The sequence below is a fragment of the Peromyscus maniculatus genome, chromosome 22 (genome assembly GCF_049852395.1).
Source record: "Peromyscus maniculatus bairdii isolate BWxNUB_F1_BW_parent chromosome 22, HU_Pman_BW_mat_3.1, whole genome shotgun sequence".
Taxonomy (NCBI): Eukaryota; Metazoa; Chordata; class Mammalia; order Rodentia; family Cricetidae; genus Peromyscus; species Peromyscus maniculatus.
In genome coordinates this window covers 8,216,609-8,236,309 of record NC_134873.1, presented here as the reverse complement: position 1 = coordinate 8,236,309, position 19,701 = coordinate 8,216,609, and the positions used below count along the sequence as shown (strand labels likewise).

The following is a 19,701-nucleotide window of genomic DNA, read 5'->3' as shown; positions in this document are numbered from 1 at the left end:
GGAGGTCACCTGAGTGCTAATGACCCTTAGTATATCAAAAAGGGGATCTACTTGCTTTGTTCACATTCCTAAAAGTGGTTAGGTAAGAAGTTAGGGCTCCATTAGAAAGGTTGTATAAGAAAGGAGGGTCTCACCCTAAATTGTACAAGAAATAAAGCTATTAAGCCGGGCGTTGGTGGCGCACGCCTTTAATCCCAGCACTCGGGAGGCAGAGCCAGGTGGATCTCTGTGAGTTCGAGGCCAGCCTGGGCTACCAAGTGAGCTCCAGGAAAGGCGCAAAGCTACACGGAGAAACCCTGTCTCGAAAAACCAAAAAAAAAAAAAAAAAGAAATAAAGCTATCTGCCTGACCTAAGAGACCGGTGTAGTTTCATTCGGCCTTAGATGCTTGATAGGCGTTTTAGTTAATTAAACTGTTAGGAGTTTTTTGGATGCACACAAGAAAATCATTTTAGGAACCATATATATGTGTTATATATAGGAATCATATGTGTGTGTGTGTGTGTGTGTGTGTGTGTGTGTGTACACACACACACACACAAAAAAAAAAAAAAAAAAAAAAAGCTAAAATATCACCAAGACTTCTTAAGCCATGGCTTGACCTTTGGAGAAGTTCTTGGCTTTTCCAAGTAGTAGCTTTTGTGATGGTAGCTGAATCCCATTACATTTTCCTGCGGCTTGCGGTAGAACATGTCATTCAAGTGTTAGTGTGGCTTGCATGAAACTTCAGTGGAAGGCCTGCAGGCAGGACACAGGATAAAACTCCCCACAAAAGCAAGTTTCCATTTTCATATGTGTTTTTGTTTGATGAGGTTGGAGGTGGGCTATTTGGGAGTCAGTCCAAGCAAGGCTTTTCTGAGGCCCTGATGAAATCATCCAAGGGACCCTAGTTTCGTGTGTTGGCCTAAGGGCAGACATGGTGAAGTCTGTTCGGGTATTTGAGCCATTGTGTTGAAGGAGTCAAGGGTTCCACACTCTTTAGCCTGAGGGGGTGTGGCTATCAGTCCCTAGTCCTCCAGGTGCTCAGCCTGAGGTCGCCCGTGTTCTTCCTGCCCCGCCCCCTCTCAAATGGTGTGTGAGAGCTGTACTAATAAACTTGCTTAGCATGAGCCATCAGTTTATACAATATGTACTGCTCCATAACTTTCTATCTTCTATTTCAGGTCGTCAGTCACCCTGAACACCTCCTCATCGGGGCCCCTAATTGCTGGTGTTTCAGGTCACAAGCTGGTTTAACCTTTTGATGTCCTTCCTGTCTCTACCTCTCAAGTGCTGGCATGGTAGGTCAGTGCCACCATAGAAAGCTGGGAAAGTGTCAGTGTTTGGATGGCAAGGTGCAGCTGAGAGAGGTGTGAGCAGTCCTAGGTGTGCCTCATTGCAATTGCTGGTGCCTGGTGAATATCAGTCAGGTGGTTTGTATTTGAACTGGGTGGACTGGGTACCATTTCAGCGGTGAGGGAGGGGATCACTCCACTGCACATTGTTTAATGATCTTCATATGCTAGAGAGACCCTGTGGGCAGATGGAGAATTGTCTACCGAGTGAGGGACAAGTTCATGGACGACTCTGCAGACCAGGTGCAAGTTTCTTCTTCGATGCCAATCTCTGCAGGTCTGGGACAGTTGGGAACTACAGAGCTGCATCTCTTCACTGCACTCTGTCTCTAAGGGAGCTGCCCCTGTCACTCAGGCATCACTAGCCAATCACGGCCTCCAGATGGACTTCCATTCAGAATGTGGGCGGGTACTTCCGATCCCACTTGGTGAAGGCTCCCTAAGTTTGGGGATGTGAGACCCTGGTGTGCTGCACTGTGACCGGCTGCCGGGAGCTGGGAGGGAAGCGGGGCGAGCTGGGAATCCGCCATGGTGAGCGAGGGGCCGCCGTCCCCATGCGGGGAGGAGCCGCGGGAGCCGGTGTGGGGTCCTCCTGGGCTGTGGGAAACAGCCGCCCAACACAGTGAGGTCACACAAGGGCCATGCCACTACCGGGAGCTGGGCGGGAACCAGCGGACCAAGTAATTATGTGGCGCCCCCCGGGTGCGCATGCGCAGAGCGTGGGAGGCGGGAAACCTGGGGTGGAAACGTACTTGTTGCCAAAGTTATGGTGCAGGACGATTGTATGCGCTGTTTTTACTGTCTCCAGGGAAGATTTGCTAACTCTCAGAGCCCTGGTGTCTCTAGTGTCTTCTAGAAGTTATGCACTTGGCACTGAACATTCAGGTGTAGGTAGATCTGTCCGCAGTAATTCTGTGCAGGGTGTGAGTTCTGTGCCATTAACACATTTGCGTGTAGATGACAGGGTGGTCCAGTCACGTGTGTCAGTAAGGCCATTCTTACTGGGTTTCCTGGCCTCCTGTGTCACAATTAACTCCATATTAATTGTGTTTTCATTTCTAAGTTTGTCCCCCTCTTCTGATGATCTCTTAATTCTTTCCCAGACAGTCCAGTCTTCATTACAGTTGTATGATGTTTTAAATTCAGATGGTGTCAGAGTGTGTGCGGTTTATTTACCTAATCCTATGTTGATCATTTTTTTCATTCATGATGACCTTTTTCATCAATTTTCTGTGGTTGGTAGGAAAAATTGTTGGACTTTTTACTTTACTGTTGCTGAATCTGTTGCTCAATTTTGTACTGAAATAATATTGAGGCTTCCTGTCCGCAATCCTGGAATTTCTCTACTTTTATTTAGTTCGCTGATTCTTTTTATTACAAATTTATAGCTTTGCCTACAGATATTAGTCACATTTCAAAGTACTTCTGGCTGTTTTATTATCCATGGTGACATAAAAGTGATATGTGGATATGGTTTTATTTGTTTATTTAATTTTTCAAGATAGGGTTTCTCTGTGTAGCCTTGGTTGTCTTAGAACTTTGTGTAGACCAGGCTGGTGCAAACCCAGAGTTACACCTGCCTCTGCCTCTGGGATTAATGGTGTGTGCCACGGCTCCCCTCAACGGTATGTGTTTTTAATTAGCGCTGTTTATTTATTTTATTCTATGTGTGTGGCTGTTTTGCTTGCATAAATGTATGTTCATTGTGTGTGTGTTTGGTGCCCACGGAAGTCAGTAGGGGGCATCAGATCCTCTGCAAGGGGATTTAGTGATGATTGTGTGCCACCAGATTAGTGCTGGGACCCAACCCAGGTCTTCTACAAGAGCATAAGTGGTGGTAAGTGCTGAACCATCTCTCCAGCCCTAAACTTGACAGATTTTCAAAACTTCATGTGTGTGCATGCACAAGTATATGCTGAAGAGCAAGTGTTGAGAGTTGAGGTTTGCTTAACAATCTGTCTTTGGGGGCTATGAGATGACTCAGTAGGTATGCTGGTTAACTTTGGTCAGCTTGACACAAGGTAGAGTCACACTGGTCTGTAGGTAAACCTATAGGGTATTTGCTTGATTAGTGGTTGATGTAATAGGGCCCAACCCACTGTGGTTGGTGCTACCCTGGGCAGGTGGTCCTGAGTTCTATAAGGAATCAAACTGAGCAAGCCATGCTATCAGGAGGGCAGTAATCAGCACATCTCCAGGTTGAGAGCATATGTGGAATGCATAAGCCTATTGTATATACAAGTTGGCAAATCTGTTCCTGACCAGCTCCTCTTTGTGTGTTAGGTAGAGCTGGAGGCTTTCTATTTCTAAGGAGAGTTTTCTCAATTAATCTCTTAAGTGTGTGGCATGATGTCTCATTGGGAATTCACATTAATTCCAAATCAGTCACACCTTCCAGCTTTCAGAACAATATTTTAAGATAAGGTTTGTTATGTTGACTCTCTTTGGCTTGGTCCCGGTGTTTAGGCCCACAGGGCAATGACTCTGCTGTCCTCAGGACTCAACCTCCTCAATTCTTGATTAAAGGTTTGCAGCAGTACACACTTTTTTCTCCTTAGACAGAGTTTCTGTATGTAGCCTGGGCTGTTCTGGAACTCACACTGTAGACCAGGCTGGCCTCAAACTCACAGAGATTCAGCTGCCTGTGCCTCCTGAGTGCTGAGATTAAAGGCTTGTGCCACCACCACCCTGTAAGTAGCACACACTTCTCAAACTACCTATTGGAGTCATGGAATGGGCTGTCCATTGCACTAACAGGGATAGGATTTGTGTGTGGAGCATGGCTTCTCCATTGAGACCAGAATAGAAGGAATAGTTTATTGTGTATACCACAGGGGAAAATTGACTAGGCCATAGCTAGTTCGGAGATTGTTTAAGTCAGTGAGCTGCAGGTGTCTCTGTTATAAAAAAGGACATGATTGGGCAGGTGAGTGCCTTTCTGTGTACTTCCCCAGTATGTATTAATTCATACCACATGAATGAAGGAAAACCAAATTGGTGGGTGTACAGTGTGGGGAGGTTAGCCTGAGCCACTGAAATTTCTGATTGGACAACTCTCTCATGGTGGTAACTGCAAATCTGTTTGTCTCACTTTAGTCAAGTGAGAGTATTGAGACACTGGGCATTTGGCTGTGGCTTGTGTGTAGCATACAGCACTCAGCAGCTAACATTTCACACAGGGCATGGTCATACAGTCTCCTATAATGTGGACTCCAGTTCTGTGCAGGATGGTGAGTATAGATCTATTTGTATTCTTCCTTCTTCTGTTTTTAAAAGATTTATTTATTTATTATGTATATAGTGTTCTTTTTGCATGTATCCCTGCAGACCAGAAAAGGGAGCCAGATCTCTCTACAGATGGTTGTGAGCCACCATATGGGTGCTGGGAATTGAACTCAGAACCTCTGGAAGAATAGCCAGTGTTCTTAGCCTCTGAGCCATCTCTCCAGCCCTATTTGCATTCTTCTTCATGCAAACATCTTGTTTGACCAGCACCATTTGTTGAACATGCTGTTTTCCAGTGTCTATTTCTGGCTTCTTTATCAAAACCCAGGTGTCCATAGAAGTGTGGGTTCAGACCTGGGTCTTCAATTTTATTTTATTGATGCATGCATCGGTTTTTATGCCAGTACCATGTGGTTTTTATCACTATACCTCTGTAGTACAGCATACAGTGTAGAATGGTGAAACCTCCAGCAGTTCTTTTATTGTTCAGAATTGCTTTAGCTATGCTGGGTGTTTTATTTTTCTATCTGAAGTTGAGGATTGTCCTTTTGAGATCTGTAAGCATTGTGTTGGGATTTTATGGGGATTGCATTGAGTGTGCAGATTACTTTTGGTAGGATTGCCATTTTTAATATGTTAAGCCTATTGATCTATGAGTGTGGGTGATCTTTCCATCTTCTTATATCTTCTTTAGTTTCTTTTTTCAAAGGCTTGAATTTTATCATTAAAGTCTTTCACTCGGTTTGAGTTACCCGAGTGAAATTTGATAATAATTTGAGGCAGTTTTGAAAGGTGTCTTTCCCCTGTTTTCTTTCTTAGTTCCTTTGCCATTTGTACTTAGGAGAGCTGTTTATTTTTGTGAGATAATTGTATATCCAGCCACTTTGCTGAAAGTGTTTATCAGCCATAGGAGTTCCTCTGTGGAATATTTTGGCCCACTTACATACACTATCACATCATATACAAATAAATATTCTTTGACTTCTTCCTTTCCAATTTGTATCCTCTAAATCTCCTTCTGTTGTCTTGTTGCTTTAGCTGAGACTTCGAGATCTATATTGAATAGATATGGTGAGAGAGGACAGCCTGTTTTGTTCCTGATTTTAAGTGAATAACTTTGAGTTTCTCCCCATTTAATTTGATGATGGCTATAGGCTTGCTGGAAATTGCCTTTATTTTGTTTGGGTATGTTCTTTGTATCCCTTATCTCTGCAGGACTTTTATTATGAAGGGGTGTTAGATTTTTGTCAAAGGCCTTTTCTAATGAGATGATCCTGACTCAATTGTTTTTTTTTCTAATCATTAACCTAAGCCATAGTCTGTATGTCCTGAATAGAAACTCAAGTGTTCTATCAGTGTGACACTGTCTTGTTTCATTTTTTAAAAATCTTCTACAGCCTCTGACTTATCAGAGACAAAGGCAGCATTTTATCCTATCTTTTCCTGTGTTAATTTTTCCACTAAACTAACCTCCATCATAATCCCTTACTATATTCATTAAAGACCATCAATCATCAAAATCCCATTTTAACTAACACTATTGTTGTATAAAATCATTGCTTCAGTTAAACAGTACAGCTTAGGAGGAAGTCATCTTCATAATAATCCTCAGGTAAAAATGCCCAGTAAAACAAGATATTTCCAAGAGATAATCATACTACATTAAGTATAGTGATAATATTTTGTCTGAAATGTGATTTTATTTGTATGTTAAAAATAAAGTTGCCTGGGGGTCAGAGCTAATAGCAAGCTATAGAAGAGATGGGCATTCGTGGCGCACGCCTTTAATCCCAGCACTTGGAAGCCAGAGCTAGGTAGATCTCTGTGTGTTCAAGTATACAGCCAGCATTGGAGACACATGCCTTTAATCTCAATACCATAGAAGACCTGGAACTCTCTACAGACAGAAAGTGACGACGCAGTCATATGTTTGGGTTTACAACCAATGAGAAGGCAGAACAGAAAGACTATATAAAGACAAACACACAGGAAATAGGTCCCTTTCAGAGAGGTCTCTTGGCTGAAGAGGCTAGCTGCAGCAGGCGGTAAGGCTCGTAGCTCTGATCTCTTGGCTTTCTTCTTTGCATTGTTTCTGTGTTTCTTATTTAATAAGACGGTTGGTTATATTTACAATTAAGGGCAGTGGGGACCCCCACACCCACTCACACCATGCCAGATTCCAGAGAACAATGGCAGTGGCAAGCATACAAAGACACAGCAGTGGAAAGAAACATCCTGGGACTGAGGCTCTCAGGGCCTTGCATATCTGAGATTCACCCATCAGAGTTTTATATCCTGGTGGGCCGATCCCTCGAAATCAGTTGCCATCTGCTGCTCCTCTGACATGGTGACTGGCAATCCCCCAACAGAATAACAGTTTGTCTCACATCAGCTATTCCATCAACTATCTCACTGTTTTATTTTGTTGAGTCCAAAGTTCTGGAGATTGCTTGTGCCAGTCTCTAATGAACTCAGCAGTTTGGCTTTCTTTATGAAGGGCCAATCCAGCTGCTGTAGCAGTAGCAGCCAATGCAACAATGCCCATAACTATTGCAATTATCAGTCTTAGCATTCAATGTGTTCTTCATAATATTCTTTCAGTGAGCTTCTGCACTACGGTCATCACAGGTGAGTCTTGCTATGACCTTGACGACTTCACTGGCATCCAGACTGTTGACTTTGTTCTAAGAATGTCAAAACTTTCAGAGGTTATATCTAAAGACATACTAGAATTAACACAGGTATGAAGGGTACAGTGTTCACAAGTGATGCTGTAATTATTAGGGTGCCATTGTACAGGCCCCTTCAGTAGCTAAAACGGTAATGGTATACATTCTATGAAAGGATGGCTTTGATTTATTCTAAATGACAAAGTTTTATTCTTAATGTTTAACTCTCCTTCCCACGCTTTAAGAGGGTGGACGGCACTTGCTAATTTCTTCAAGTTAGTCTGAACTGAATTGCCAAATTGTAGGAGAGGACTTGATATTCCAACTCCATGCCATTGTACAGGTTCATTAACAGCAGAGCTAATTTCTATAGTTGCATTGAACTATATTTGTGTCATCTTAATAATGAGTGAGAATGTTTTCCTTGAGGGGAGCCATAAGGGCTCCAATCAATGACATCTGCATGGGAGATACTAATTAGCACCCGAGGTTTCTCACCTTTCCATGGTTGCCCATGTATCCAGTCAGATTCCTGGCTCTGCCTCCCGAGTGCTGGGATTAAAGGCGTGCGCCATCACCGCCCGGCTAGAAACCTTTTTTATATACATTTTTAACATTTTACTCTGATTGTGAGCTAGGAATATTCAATTTAAAAATAGTATCTTCCCTTTGCATAATGAGTCCACTAGGGGAGTGAGTGGAAGGTAAAATTACTAAAATACATTCAGTTGTGAGATCTACTGATCCACAAAGGCATTTTGTAATTTTTGTTTTACTTGGGCCATTTTTATTTTCAACTTTAGCTGTTAATTGTGTTGTATTGTTTAAATCTGAGTCACCTTGTAAAATTTGAAACAAATTACATAGTACTTGAATAGGTAAAGTAATTTCAGACTGTAATTATCCCATAGGTTGAATTATTTTATAGTTCTCAGGATTTGTTCAGGAGGATACTGCTCTGTATCCGTTTGAGTTATGACGGCATATTCCTGAGCCTGTATAGTTAAGTCTAGGCCTTCACAACCACACTATCTAATTAGCTAACAACCTGCTCTGTTTCAGGTTCCTGTAACAGAGTAACCTGTTCTGTTACATTTTTTAAAAATAGAATTTAACCAAGAATTTCCAGAGAGCAACTTGAAGAGCAGAGCCAAATTGCAGTAACAGACAAGAGCATGCCAAATAATATAGTTTAAAATCATAAATTTGTTCTTGAATCCACTTACTGTGAAACTTAAACATTCATTTAAACTTAATTAGATAATCAAGAGAAGAGACATCTTATACACAATGAGTAACTGATATCTCTGGAAATTTAAACAGCATTGGCTTAGTACTTTATGCCTTATCCGCAATTTTTTTTTTCAAGACAGGGTTTCTCTCTGTAGTTTTGGTTCCTGTCCTGGATCTCACCCTGTAGACCAGGCTGGCCTTGAACTCACAGAGATCCACGTGGCTCTGCCTCCCCAGTGCTGGGATTAAAGGCATGTGCCACCACTGCCCTGCTCAATTTTTTTTTTTTTTTTTTTTTTTACTAGAGGTTGGGCCAGGCATTTCTGTGCCATATTCTGTTCTTTAGGCACTGGAATGGAAGGTGTCATTCTCTTTTGATGTTTCCTTTTAAAATGAGTTGGTGACTGCATTTGATATTTACTGACCAATGTCATTGAATGTTTTGAGCACACAGAATTATATAAATATATTCTCAATGAAGTGTACATTTGCAATTCAGTCTCATCATTTCAATTAAGAACATATGTATGGGATATTTTAGGAAGCAGTGACCTATGAGGATGTGCATGTAAACTTCACTCATGAAGAGTGGGCTTTGCTGGATCCTTCCCAGAAGCATCTCTACAAAGATGTGATGCTGGAAACCTACTGGAACCTCACTTGTATAGGTAAGAATGTGAGCTTTCTGTCACTTTTTTAAAAAAGTTTACTTTTTTATTATGTATACAGTGTTCTGTATGCATGTGTCCCTTCACTCCACAAGAGGGCACAAGGTCCTACTATAGATGGTTGTGAACCACCATGTGGTTGCTGGGAATTGAACTCAGGTCCTCTGGAAGAGCAGCCAGTGCTCTTAACCTCTGAGCCATCTGTCTAGCCCCTGCTTTCTGTCACTTTTTAACTAAAGGGGGACAAGCTTTTTTCTTTGGATTGGTGCTCTTCTATGATTTTGCATATGAAAGGGGGAGAATCTGGTGAATAAATCAGGCATGGTAGTAAGTTTCATGAAAGATAGTAATTTCAAGTGTGCCTAATTTCCAGTAATATATCACATACATTTTCTGGTACTGTATTTTAGGTTACAAATGGGAAGACCATAATATTGAAGAACATTGTCAGAGCTGTAGAAGAAATGGAAGGTATTTTTCATGTGCAAGCTTGCATAAATGTATGTTATGATAAATATCAGATCCCCGGTTGCTGGCTTCCTCCATCACTGATACAATAAGTCAAATCAAACCAAATTAATAAATCCTGATTTAATAAACAGAGCATAGCAAAGCAAAGGACTCCAGGGGCTCTCAGGAAGGCATGAGACAGAAGAGGAGAGCACCCATGGCAGATCTATGGGCCTGGTCTTAAAGAGCCAGTAGGCATGGGCATGGTCCCAGACATCCCTGGGAGGAGGAGCCGCCAGTCGTGGGCTTTGTGGAACGGGACTCCCTGAACTGGAGATTCCAAACTCCCAGTCTTTTTGGGTCTATATGGGTGCCAGTCAAGTCTTTCTATTTCCTGCTGGCATGGGATGATGTAGGGAGGGAGTGGGTGGGATTTGGGTGGGCCCATGCTCACCTGGAGTTCTGGGTGGAGTAACATTTGGATAGCTGCCATCCAGGTTACCTCAGGAATCTGTTCTTTTTTTTATTCCCCCAAGACATGGTTTTTCTGTGTAGCTTTGTTATCTTCCGGGAACTCACTGTGCAGCCAGGCTGGCCTTGAATCACAGAGGTCTGCCTGCCTCTGCCTCCTGAGTGCTGGGATTAAAGGTGTGTGCCACCACCTCCAGGCACAGGAATCTGTTCTTGAGGAGACAGAATGCAGGCAGCTAGGAGAAAAAAATTGATATTATCACTGGCCCTGTGAATGGGGCTACCCATTGGTAGTAGGAAAACTGCCAGAAAGAATGGAACTGAGAAGTGTCCTGGTTGTACAAAAGAGTCAAGGGTGAATGAGTGAGGCATGAGGGCAGATATGCCCTTAATTGGGACATCTTGGAAAACAAGGTTTCAGTTGCTGGTTAGGTGCCCACTTGTGCCTGGAGAGGTGGTAACAGCAGTGAAGTCCCAGGAGCGTGGGGAGATGACATGCGAAATCTAGGGATGAAGTGTTCCAGGAGTGCTGGAGCCATGTATCTGCTGTTGCCCTGGAGGTTGGGAGAACATCCATCCTGTGAATGTGTCATAAGAGTTAAGAGATATGGAGCTTTTTATGAGTGGGCAGTTGGGTGAAATCAGCCTGTTATTATTTCTCCAGTTGGTGCCCTTGCTTGGTTTGCATCTTCGGAGCTGTTGCAATGGCTGGTGTATGTGGAGGACCCCTGCAGGTTTGGCCTTGGCCCAGGAATGAAGAGTGAATCTAGAGAATATGCTCAAAAATGAGTGGGGTCAAATTAGACTCTGGAAAGTAATAGTAGTTTCCTTCAGGCCAGACTTCTTTACAAAGTATCAGAACCCTTTTCCCAGGAACCTTCAGGTGTCTGTAAAACTACTGGAACAGATTTATATCTTGGTGTCATTGTAAAAAACCGTGGCACGCCTTTAATCCCAGCAGTTGGCAGGCAGAGGCAGGCGGATCTCTGTGAGTTCAAGGCCAGCCTGGTCTCCATAGTGAGTTCCAGGAAAGGCGCAAAGCTACACAGAGAAACCCTGTCTCGAAAAACCAAAAAAAAAAAAAAAAGCTATGGCCTTGGGTTAACATTTTTAAGTCTAAATTTACTGAACAAAGGAGGTTGTGTGAGTGAAGGAGGAGGGAGTTGAACATGTCTGCAGGGTTCTATATCCTCTCTAATGCTAACCTACCTCTAAAAGCTGGACCAGTAAAATCCACAGAAATTTAAGGACCCCTGAAGACTGTAATCAGTGCTCTGTCAATTTGTCAGAACTGCATTCATCAAAGCTAAAACTTTGAACTCTGAAGTTATATCTGAAACCATTTATCCTGTACCATGGAGTCTGTGAATGAAGCACAGCTGTATATATTTTTTATAGGAAACTTACTAATGAAGTATTAATGTGCTTGTAGCCTTGGGATTGGCGGTGCTGTTAAAGTAGCAAATCTATTAGTACCCTAGTCATCAACACCATCAGATCTGAGAAGGATAAGTAAATGAGCAGGAGTGAGCCAGCTTTCCAGTTACCCAGGCAGTCCCAAGTCTCTCCGTGGTCACTGTGGGACAAGTCCCAGAGGTAGCACTTGTTCAGATGCCAAGAGCAGAGGATCTGAGAGATTCTTTGTGGAGTAGAAATTTGGGGAGATAGGCCTACCTGTCTTGGCAGAGTGACACAATTGTTCCCCCATTGCTCTACTTATTCACAGTCTGGACATGATCTCAGCAGCAGTTAAAGGTGTAAAGCATCTTTTTGATGTGTGGCTGGCTTTGTTACATTTGAGGCAAGCCTCCAGGTGGAAGTTCTTCTGTGGCCATCCATCTTTTTGGAGAAGATACAGGATGTTTCCAGGAGTTGGCATGTCTCTCATAAAAAGATATTATACTAAATGCCATATTCTCAGATCTCTAAGGGTGTTTGAGAATGTTAGGTATATCTAAACTAGACAAATGTTATTTAGGCTTAAATTTGAAGGCATATATAAGTTAAACATACAGTTTACCTAATTAGTTACAGCTTACCAATGTTAGTAAGTGCAAGAAGATTCAGTCATTAGTTTTTAGTGGTGATCCTAAGATATGCAGGACAAAACTAAGTTTTAATGTTGCAAAATATTTAGTTTCAATATCAGTTGTCAAAACCAGCATTGTTTTAAATCCTGTTTTCATAAAACTGGTTTTTAGGCCAGGACAGGTGGTGGTGGTGCTGGTGGACGTGGTGGTGGGGTGGTGGTGGTGGTGGCTGTGGCGGTGGAGATAGCTCTGGTGGGAGGGACAAAAGGAGGAGGAACCAAACAGAACAAACTGCCTGGAGACATTATGTAGTCGTTCAATGTGTGAGAGCAGACAGGAAAAGAGAGAACAGACAGGAACAGGACAGGAATTATCAAACAGATATGTATCCTAACCACAGGAATTATCAAACAGAAATATATCCTAACCCAATAATATTGGAGACCTAATGTCCCCTTGGTTGTCCCAGTCCAAGTGGTTACCCTTACTAAACATGGTGGTGAAGTATCTTTAACCTTAATCAAAATGGTGGCCGGCTACATGGTCACCCTTCCTAAAGATGGCGGTGAAGTCATTTACTTCTCTCTCTGACCTTAGCCAAAATGGTGCCTGCCCAGGTAGCTGGCTGCCTGTAATTAGGTAGTGGCAGACCACATGATATTCTCCAGCACACTTTCAATCTGAGGTCACAAGCCTTATAGGTTTCAAAACATCCAATTAGCAAGACACGTTCAGGACACATAAACTCAGGCATTCAAAACCTGTCAGAAACCCCCATGTGTAACCACACTATTCATACATTTTCACCAACACCTTTAAGGACAAAAGAAGGAAACAATGTGAGAATAGATGTCACAGGTTCAATCATAGCCATGTGAGAGGCATGTTGTAGGACTGTCCATCCACTTACTGCCATGCCTTCCATTTATCATATAAGGTATACACATTGATAAGGAGATTGGGTATGTACAAGACCTTTTATAAGTAAAGCTTCCATATTAAAGCTAGTGTTCCTCATTTTCTTGTAGTGAGTGATTTAGCATAGGTTACTGAGAGGAGCACTTTATGAGTGACTTGGAGATGTAGAAACATGGATCACTATTCTACATCTGTATCACACAAAAAACGTTCGACTATGGAAATGCAATGTGAAAACCCTTTATTTGTTATCTTTCTTTAGCAGGTGTGTCATCTGTCACTCTGGACACAATCCATGTGAGCATAAGGGACATGGAAAGAAGCATTGTACTTCTGTCTCTCTCAGAACAGCTGGAAGATATGTGGTAGTCCCCACTATGAGAAGACATGATGACTGTGATAGAAGTTTACAATTAACTGGTTTTCCAAATTCAGTGGAAATTCAGCAACAAACTCTCATTAGAGAAAATGAGTACCAGGAATATGGAAATTCCTCTCTCTCTGCTGGTTCACTGTGCACATGTAGTGTGGCTCACAGTATAAGAAAATGTTATGAATGCAGTCATTGTGGTCCAACTCTGAGTTCTTCAAGTTCTCTTCAAAGATGTGAACAAACTCATTTGTTAAGAGAAAATAATATATGTGAGTCATCTACCAAAGACTTTAGCCATTACAGGCATCTTCAAACACACCAAACACCCATTAATGAAGAGAATCTCTATGAATATAATCAATGTGATAAAGTCTTTAGTAGTGATTGCTCTTTAAAACACCAAAGAACTCATTTGAAAGGAAAACCCTGTGAGTATAATCAAAGATATAAAGGCTTTGCATGTCATAGTCCTCATCAAGTACATAGAATTCAAACTAGTGAGAAAAGGTATGAATCTCAGCAATGTGATAAAGCCTTTGCATGTCCCATAATACATAATAGAAGTTACACTGGAGAGAAACCCTATGAATGTAATCAATGTGGTAAAGCCTTTGCAGAGAACAGAAGCCTTCACAGTCATGTAAGGTTTCATACTAGAGAGAAATCCTATAAATGTAATCAGTGTGGTAAAGCCTTTAGAGGGAAGAATAGTCTTCTCAGTCATGAAAGAATTCATACTGGAGAGAAACCCTATGAGTGTCATGAATGTGGTAAAGCCTTTGCACAGAGGAGTTATCTTCTCAGTCATGAAAGAATTCATACTGGAGAGAAACGTTATGCATGTAATCAGTGTGGTAAAGCTTTTCCATATAATAGTCGTCTTCTCACTCACTTAAAAAGTCATACTGGAGAGAAACCCTATGAATGTAATCAATGTGGCAAACGCTTTGCACAGAAGAGTCATCTTCTTAGTCATGAAAGAATTCATACTGGAGAGAAACCCTATGAATGTAATCAATGTGGTAAAGCCTTTGTACAGACGAGTCATCTGCATAGACATGAAAGTCTTCATACTGGAGAGAAACCCTATGAATGTAATCAATGTGGTAAAGCCTTTGCACAAAAGAGTAGTCTTCAAAGTCATGAAAGAATTCATACTGGAGAGAAACCCTATAAATGTAATGAATGTGGTAAAGCCTTTGCAGAGAAGAGTCATCTTCACAGTCATGAAAGAATTCATAATGGTGAGAAGCCCTATGAATGTAATCATTGTGGTAAAGCCTTTGCACAGACGAGTCATCTTCACAGTCATGAAAGAATTCATAATGGTGTGAAACCCTATGAATGTAATCAATGTGGTAAAGCCTTTGCACAGAAGAGTCTTCTTCTCAGTCATGAAAGAATACATACTGGAGAGAAACCCTATGAATGTAGTCAATGTGGTAAAGCCTTTGCACAGAAGAGTCTTCTTCTCAGTCATGAAAGAATACATACTGGAGAGAAACCCTATGAATGTAGTCAATGTGGTAAAGCCTTTGCAGAGAAGAAAAATCTTCACAGACATGAAAGAATTCATAGTGGCGAGAAACCCTATGAATGTAATGAATGCGGTAAAATGTTTGCACAGAAGAGTCAACTTCTCAGTCATGAAAATATTCATACTGGAGAGAAACCCTATGAATGTAATCAGTGTGGTAAAGCCTTTGCAGAGAAGAGAAATCTTCACAGACATGAAATAATTCATACTGGAGAGAAACCCTATGAATGTAATGAATGTGGTAAAGCCTTTTCAGAGAAGAGAAGTCTTCACAGACATGAAATAATTCATACTGGAGAGAAACCCTATGAATGTAATCAATGTGGTAAAGCCTTTGCACAGAAGAGTCATCTTCATACTCATGAAAGTCTTCATACTGGAGAGAAACCCTATGAATGTAATCAATGTGGTAAAGCCTTTGCACAGAAGAGTCTTCTTCTCATTCATGAGAGAATTCATACTGGAGAGAAACCCTATGAATGTAGTCACTGTGGTAAAGCCTTTGCAGAGAAGAGAAATCTTCACGGACATGTAATAATTCATACTGGAGAGAAACCCTATAAATGTAATGAATGTGGTAAAGCCTTTGTAGAGAAGAGAAGTCTTCACAGACATGAAATAATTCATACTGGAGAGAAACCCTATAAATGTAATGAATGTGGTAAAGCCTTTGTAGAGAAGAGAAGTCTTCACAGACATGAAATAATTCATACTGGAGAGAAACCTTATGAATGTAATGAATGTGGTAAAATCTTTGCACAAAAGAGTCATCTTCACAGTCATGAAAAAATTCATACTGGACAGTACCATATGGATATAATCATGTTGTAATTTCAGATGTGATCTTCCATGTGGGTGCTGGAAACTGAATGTCTGCAAGACATACTTGCTGGAGTCCAGCTCTATAGGGGTTCAGGTCCCTAAGAGGAGATGGGGCATTAGCAAAGGCTGGAGACTGGTATGATCTTACCCTGAATCAGCATGGCTGCTGCTTTATTGAAAAAGGACTATACCCTTTATACTGTATAACTGAATCTCAGTTTAGACTAAAGCAAGGTTAAAAATAGACTTGATGATTCCAGGATAAAAGCAGCTATCAACCTCATCACAGCATTTTTCTTGAGGCAAAAGTGATTAATTCAGCAAGTATCTAAATGCCTTTGTGGACGTGAGTCCATTGTTTCCTTCCAGTGTGCTTTTATTCTTGGAACTACATATGCCCAGTTAGTAAATCATTAAGTTCTCTATTCTTGGTGTACTCAAGGAGATACAATGGGGATTCTTGTGTGAGAGTAGGCATAGTTAACATGCTATGTGGTTCCATGGTGTTGGGATTTTTTTCCAAGAATTTTGTTTCAAGGACTGCCTATGTATACATTCTCATCTTCCATTGTAGCTCACAAAAAAATTCCTACAGTAAAAGAGATAAGGAGACCTCATCACATATAGTGAGAAATATTAAAATTGAAATATAAAGATGCCGGAGAATTAAGATCTGCAATGTCAAAATGCTGGAATCTTGTCAAGTAGCAGTGGTCATGTGCAGTCCACACCAGGTACTAAACTGCTAAACCATCTCTCATCCCTTTTTCTTTTAATTTTCAATTTATGATTTTTGTCTTTGTGAGTGCACATGGATAGTATAGTTTGAAATCAGATATCAGCCTGTGTGACCCAGTTCTTACTTTCTACCACTTGGGTTCTGAGGACCACACTAGGTCCATCAGTCTTGGTTCCGGGCACCTTTACCTGCTTAACCAATCAATGATGTCCACTGAGCCCTGTTATTTTTTATTAATTTTTTTTTAAAAAAGAGACTGATAAAGTTCAGGCTGAACTTGAACTTAAGACATTTCTGCTTCCACCTCATTACTAGGATGACAGGTTTCACTACCATGCCATTTATGCAGAGGTCTTGTGTGTGCTAAGCATCCATTCTATCCAAGGAGAGCCATCTGATATGAAAGCATTGATGTAGCCAGTTCTTCATATACTGAGGGCCACACTGAGACCCTGCCCCCAAACCAATTCAAAACTGCGAACAAACAACAACAACAACAAGAACAACAACAACAAAAACCCTGTGAGTGTGTGTTTTGAGACAGAGTCTGTCTCAATTGCCTAGGCTGGCCTAGAACTCACACTCTAGCACTTGAATCCTGCCCCTTGACCTTGGCTGCTTAAGTACCTGGAGAGCAGGGCTGGACTAGTGAGTGAGCAAGCCAGAGCACAGAATGGCCTAACTATGTGTCTGGAGACACACAGCCAGTAGCCAGAAGTACATGACAAGATCAGAATGTTCCTGGGTTGGAATCCAGAATCTTCCCTGACATGGAATGCTACCAGTTCAGCATGGAAGGATGGAACGAGGCCCAGGATCTAATATCTTGGGGTTTGAAATGTCCTGAGAATCTTGTGGAGATACTTTATTTGTGCAACCCAATAAAGCTTATCTGAAAATCAGAGGAAAAAGTCAGTCACTATATTAAACCAAGAGTTCAGGCAATGGTAGCACATGCCTCTAATCCTAGTATTCAGGTGGCAGAGATTCATCTGGATCTCTATGAGTTCAAGGCCACCCTGGGAACATAGCCAAGTATGGCTGCACATGCCATTACATTCCAACACTAGTTAACCATAGAGGCCTGGAGGTTTATACAGACAGACAGGAAGTGATGTAGCTGGGTGGATAGAGGAAGTGAGATGGCAGGCACAGAAAGGATATATGTGTGTGTATACAGGAAGTAGGGCTCTCTCTTTGGCTGAGGATTTCTAGTGGTAAGAACATGGCTAGTGCCCGGCGGTGGTGGCACACGCCTTTAATCCCAGCACTCAGGAGGCAGAGCCAGGTGGATCTTTGTGAGTTTGAGGCCAGGCTGGGCTACCAAGTGAGTTCCAGGAAAGGCTCAAAGCTACACAGAGAAACCCTGTCTCGAAAAACAAAACAAAACAAAAAAAAAAAAGTGTAATAGTTAACAAAGCAGTTGAAACTTAAAAAAAAAAAAGTGTAATAGTTAACAAAGCAGTTGAAACTTAAAATTCATAGGAATTATCCACTACAGCCTTATTAAAAAAAAAAAAAAGAACATGGCTAGCTTCTTTCTGCTTCCCTGATCTGTCAGTTTTTGACCCAATAAATGGCTGGTTTTTTTTTTTTTTTAAATAAGACTATTTAGCCATTTGTCTTACAATTGGTGCCGAATATTCATGGCACGAATTCACTAATAAGCTGCTTATGCCCTTGAAGCCCCCCTGGTTCAGTCCTTAGCTACACACAGCCGAGTCTCCTTGGCTTCTCTCCTGGTGGGTGGTGGGCTCTCTCTGGATACTTATCTCCAATTCCTACAAGACTAAGGAAGCTGCCTTGAAACTCCTTTGGATGTCTACTGTTCTATGCACTCAGCAAACTTGATGAGTCAATTAAAATATTCTAAATGGAGAAATTAGTTAAAAGAGAAATTTTTTCCACATTAAAAAAAATGGGAAACATTTACAATACGGAGAATTTTGTCTCTGACAACATATTAGGCAGTCTGAAAATGGAAAATTTACAAGAGGATAATTAATGTTGATGGGTTTTACATAATGTCAGTTATGAATATTATTTGTTTATTTTAGCATTAAAAAGTTGGTTAATTTGAGTGCCAAGATAAAAGTTTTAGAAAAACTTGTTAAAACAAATATTGTAGAAATTCAGATTCAGACAGAAGAATTTAAAGGCGAACCTATCTCAACATTGAATTATATGGTTACAGAGAAACAGCCTGTGTTCAAACAATTAACCTTAATCTTTCCAGTACCCTTACAGGAACTGCCAAATGCTCAAGGCTGTGTATGAGCTAACTGGACTCCAGTGGAAATGTTAGATTTGAGGAGATTTAAAGAAGCTATAGTCTCATTGTATGCATTCTCCACTTTCAAAACAGATGTTAAACTCTTGGCCTACTTGTAATAGAATTATTGCCTCAGGAGTAGAAAGATTTGGTTATAGCTGTCCTAGAGGCTGGGCCACAGTTACAATGGAGTACATGGTGGAAAGAGGAGGCTAAGACTATACAACAATGATGTAGGGCAAGTGGTTTTGAAATTTCCCAAGATCAACTTCTTGGAGAAGGTGATTAATGGAATTTTCCCAAGTTACAGCTGTGATAAAATTCCTCCCAGAGTCCTGGGGATGATGCTGTGTTGGGTGTGGGGAATCTGAGGGAAAGGGATCTATGTACACTACACTCTTTTGTCTGTTTACTTTATGACAAAATTATCTATACAGCTTCAGTTCAGTCCTGAGTGTTGGTTCCTTTATGTACCTACCTTTTCTGTTCCCTCATAACTCTGGTAATAACTAAGCCCTTATGCTTTTGGTTTCATCTTTGTCCTTTGTTCCTTCAACCTCCATCTATCCTCCCTGGGCCTTACCCCTGGCCCTGATAAACTCTACAAGAGATTTGCTTTACCCTCTACAGAATCTCTATTCCTCTCTTCTGTGTGTGCCTGTGGAATTCTGCTCCAATCCTTACTGCACCTGGTTATGCAAAAAGCCTTATTGTCCTCAATCTGGCTGCCATGCCTCTAGGCCTGAAAGAAGGGGATGGTCTGAGCTTCATTTGCACAAGAAACAAAGCTATACATCTAGGAGCCAGGTTGCCACTGAATGGACATTTTACCTTAGTTCAGGGGCTTCAGGCACCTAGCAGGTGGTCTGCTAGCCATGCTGTTCCTTGCTTGTCTTTTAATGCTTTGTTTTGGGCTGGCCCTATCTTTGGATGTGGCTCAAAGGAAATATTTGCAAAAGGC

At 41.4% G+C, this 19,701-nt stretch overlaps 1 protein-coding gene across 5 annotated transcripts; it reads left to right on the top strand.

The window, feature by feature from the left end:
• Positions 1 to 605: 605 nt before the first annotated feature.
• Positions 606 to 17,993, top strand: LOC102922475 (zinc finger protein 431-like). 5 transcript variants are annotated; one of them, XM_076559713.1, is made up of 5 exons: positions 606 to 1,864; positions 9,002 to 9,128; positions 9,539 to 9,599; positions 10,714 to 10,783; positions 13,260 to 13,433. In XM_076559713.1, the coding sequence occupies exons 1-5, from the start codon at positions 1,862 to 1,864 to the stop codon at positions 13,296 to 13,298; spliced, it is 300 nt and encodes a 99-aa protein (XP_076415828.1). In that variant the 5' UTR covers positions 606 to 1,861; the 3' UTR covers positions 13,299 to 13,433. The 5 variants fall into 5 exon arrangements, with proteins under 5 accessions (XP_076415828.1, XP_076415825.1, XP_076415824.1 ...); XM_076559710.1 differs by lacking the exon at positions 10,714 to 10,783 and having other exon boundaries at positions 1,756 to 1,864; positions 13,263 to 17,993; XM_076559709.1 differs by lacking the exon at positions 10,714 to 10,783 and having other exon boundaries at positions 1,756 to 1,864; positions 13,260 to 17,993.
• The last annotated feature ends 1,708 nt before the right edge of the window (positions 17,994 to 19,701 follow it).

Coding starts and splice junctions, on each gene's coding strand:
- LOC102922475 (XM_076559709.1), top strand. Junction 9,129..9,538: donor CTGGAACCTCACTTGTATAG/GTAAGAATGTGA, acceptor ACTGTATTTTAG/GTTACAAATGGGAAGACCAT. Junction 9,600..13,259: donor AGCTGTAGAAGAAATGGAAG/GTATTTTTCATG, acceptor ATCTTTCTTTAG/CAGGTGTGTCATCTGTCACT.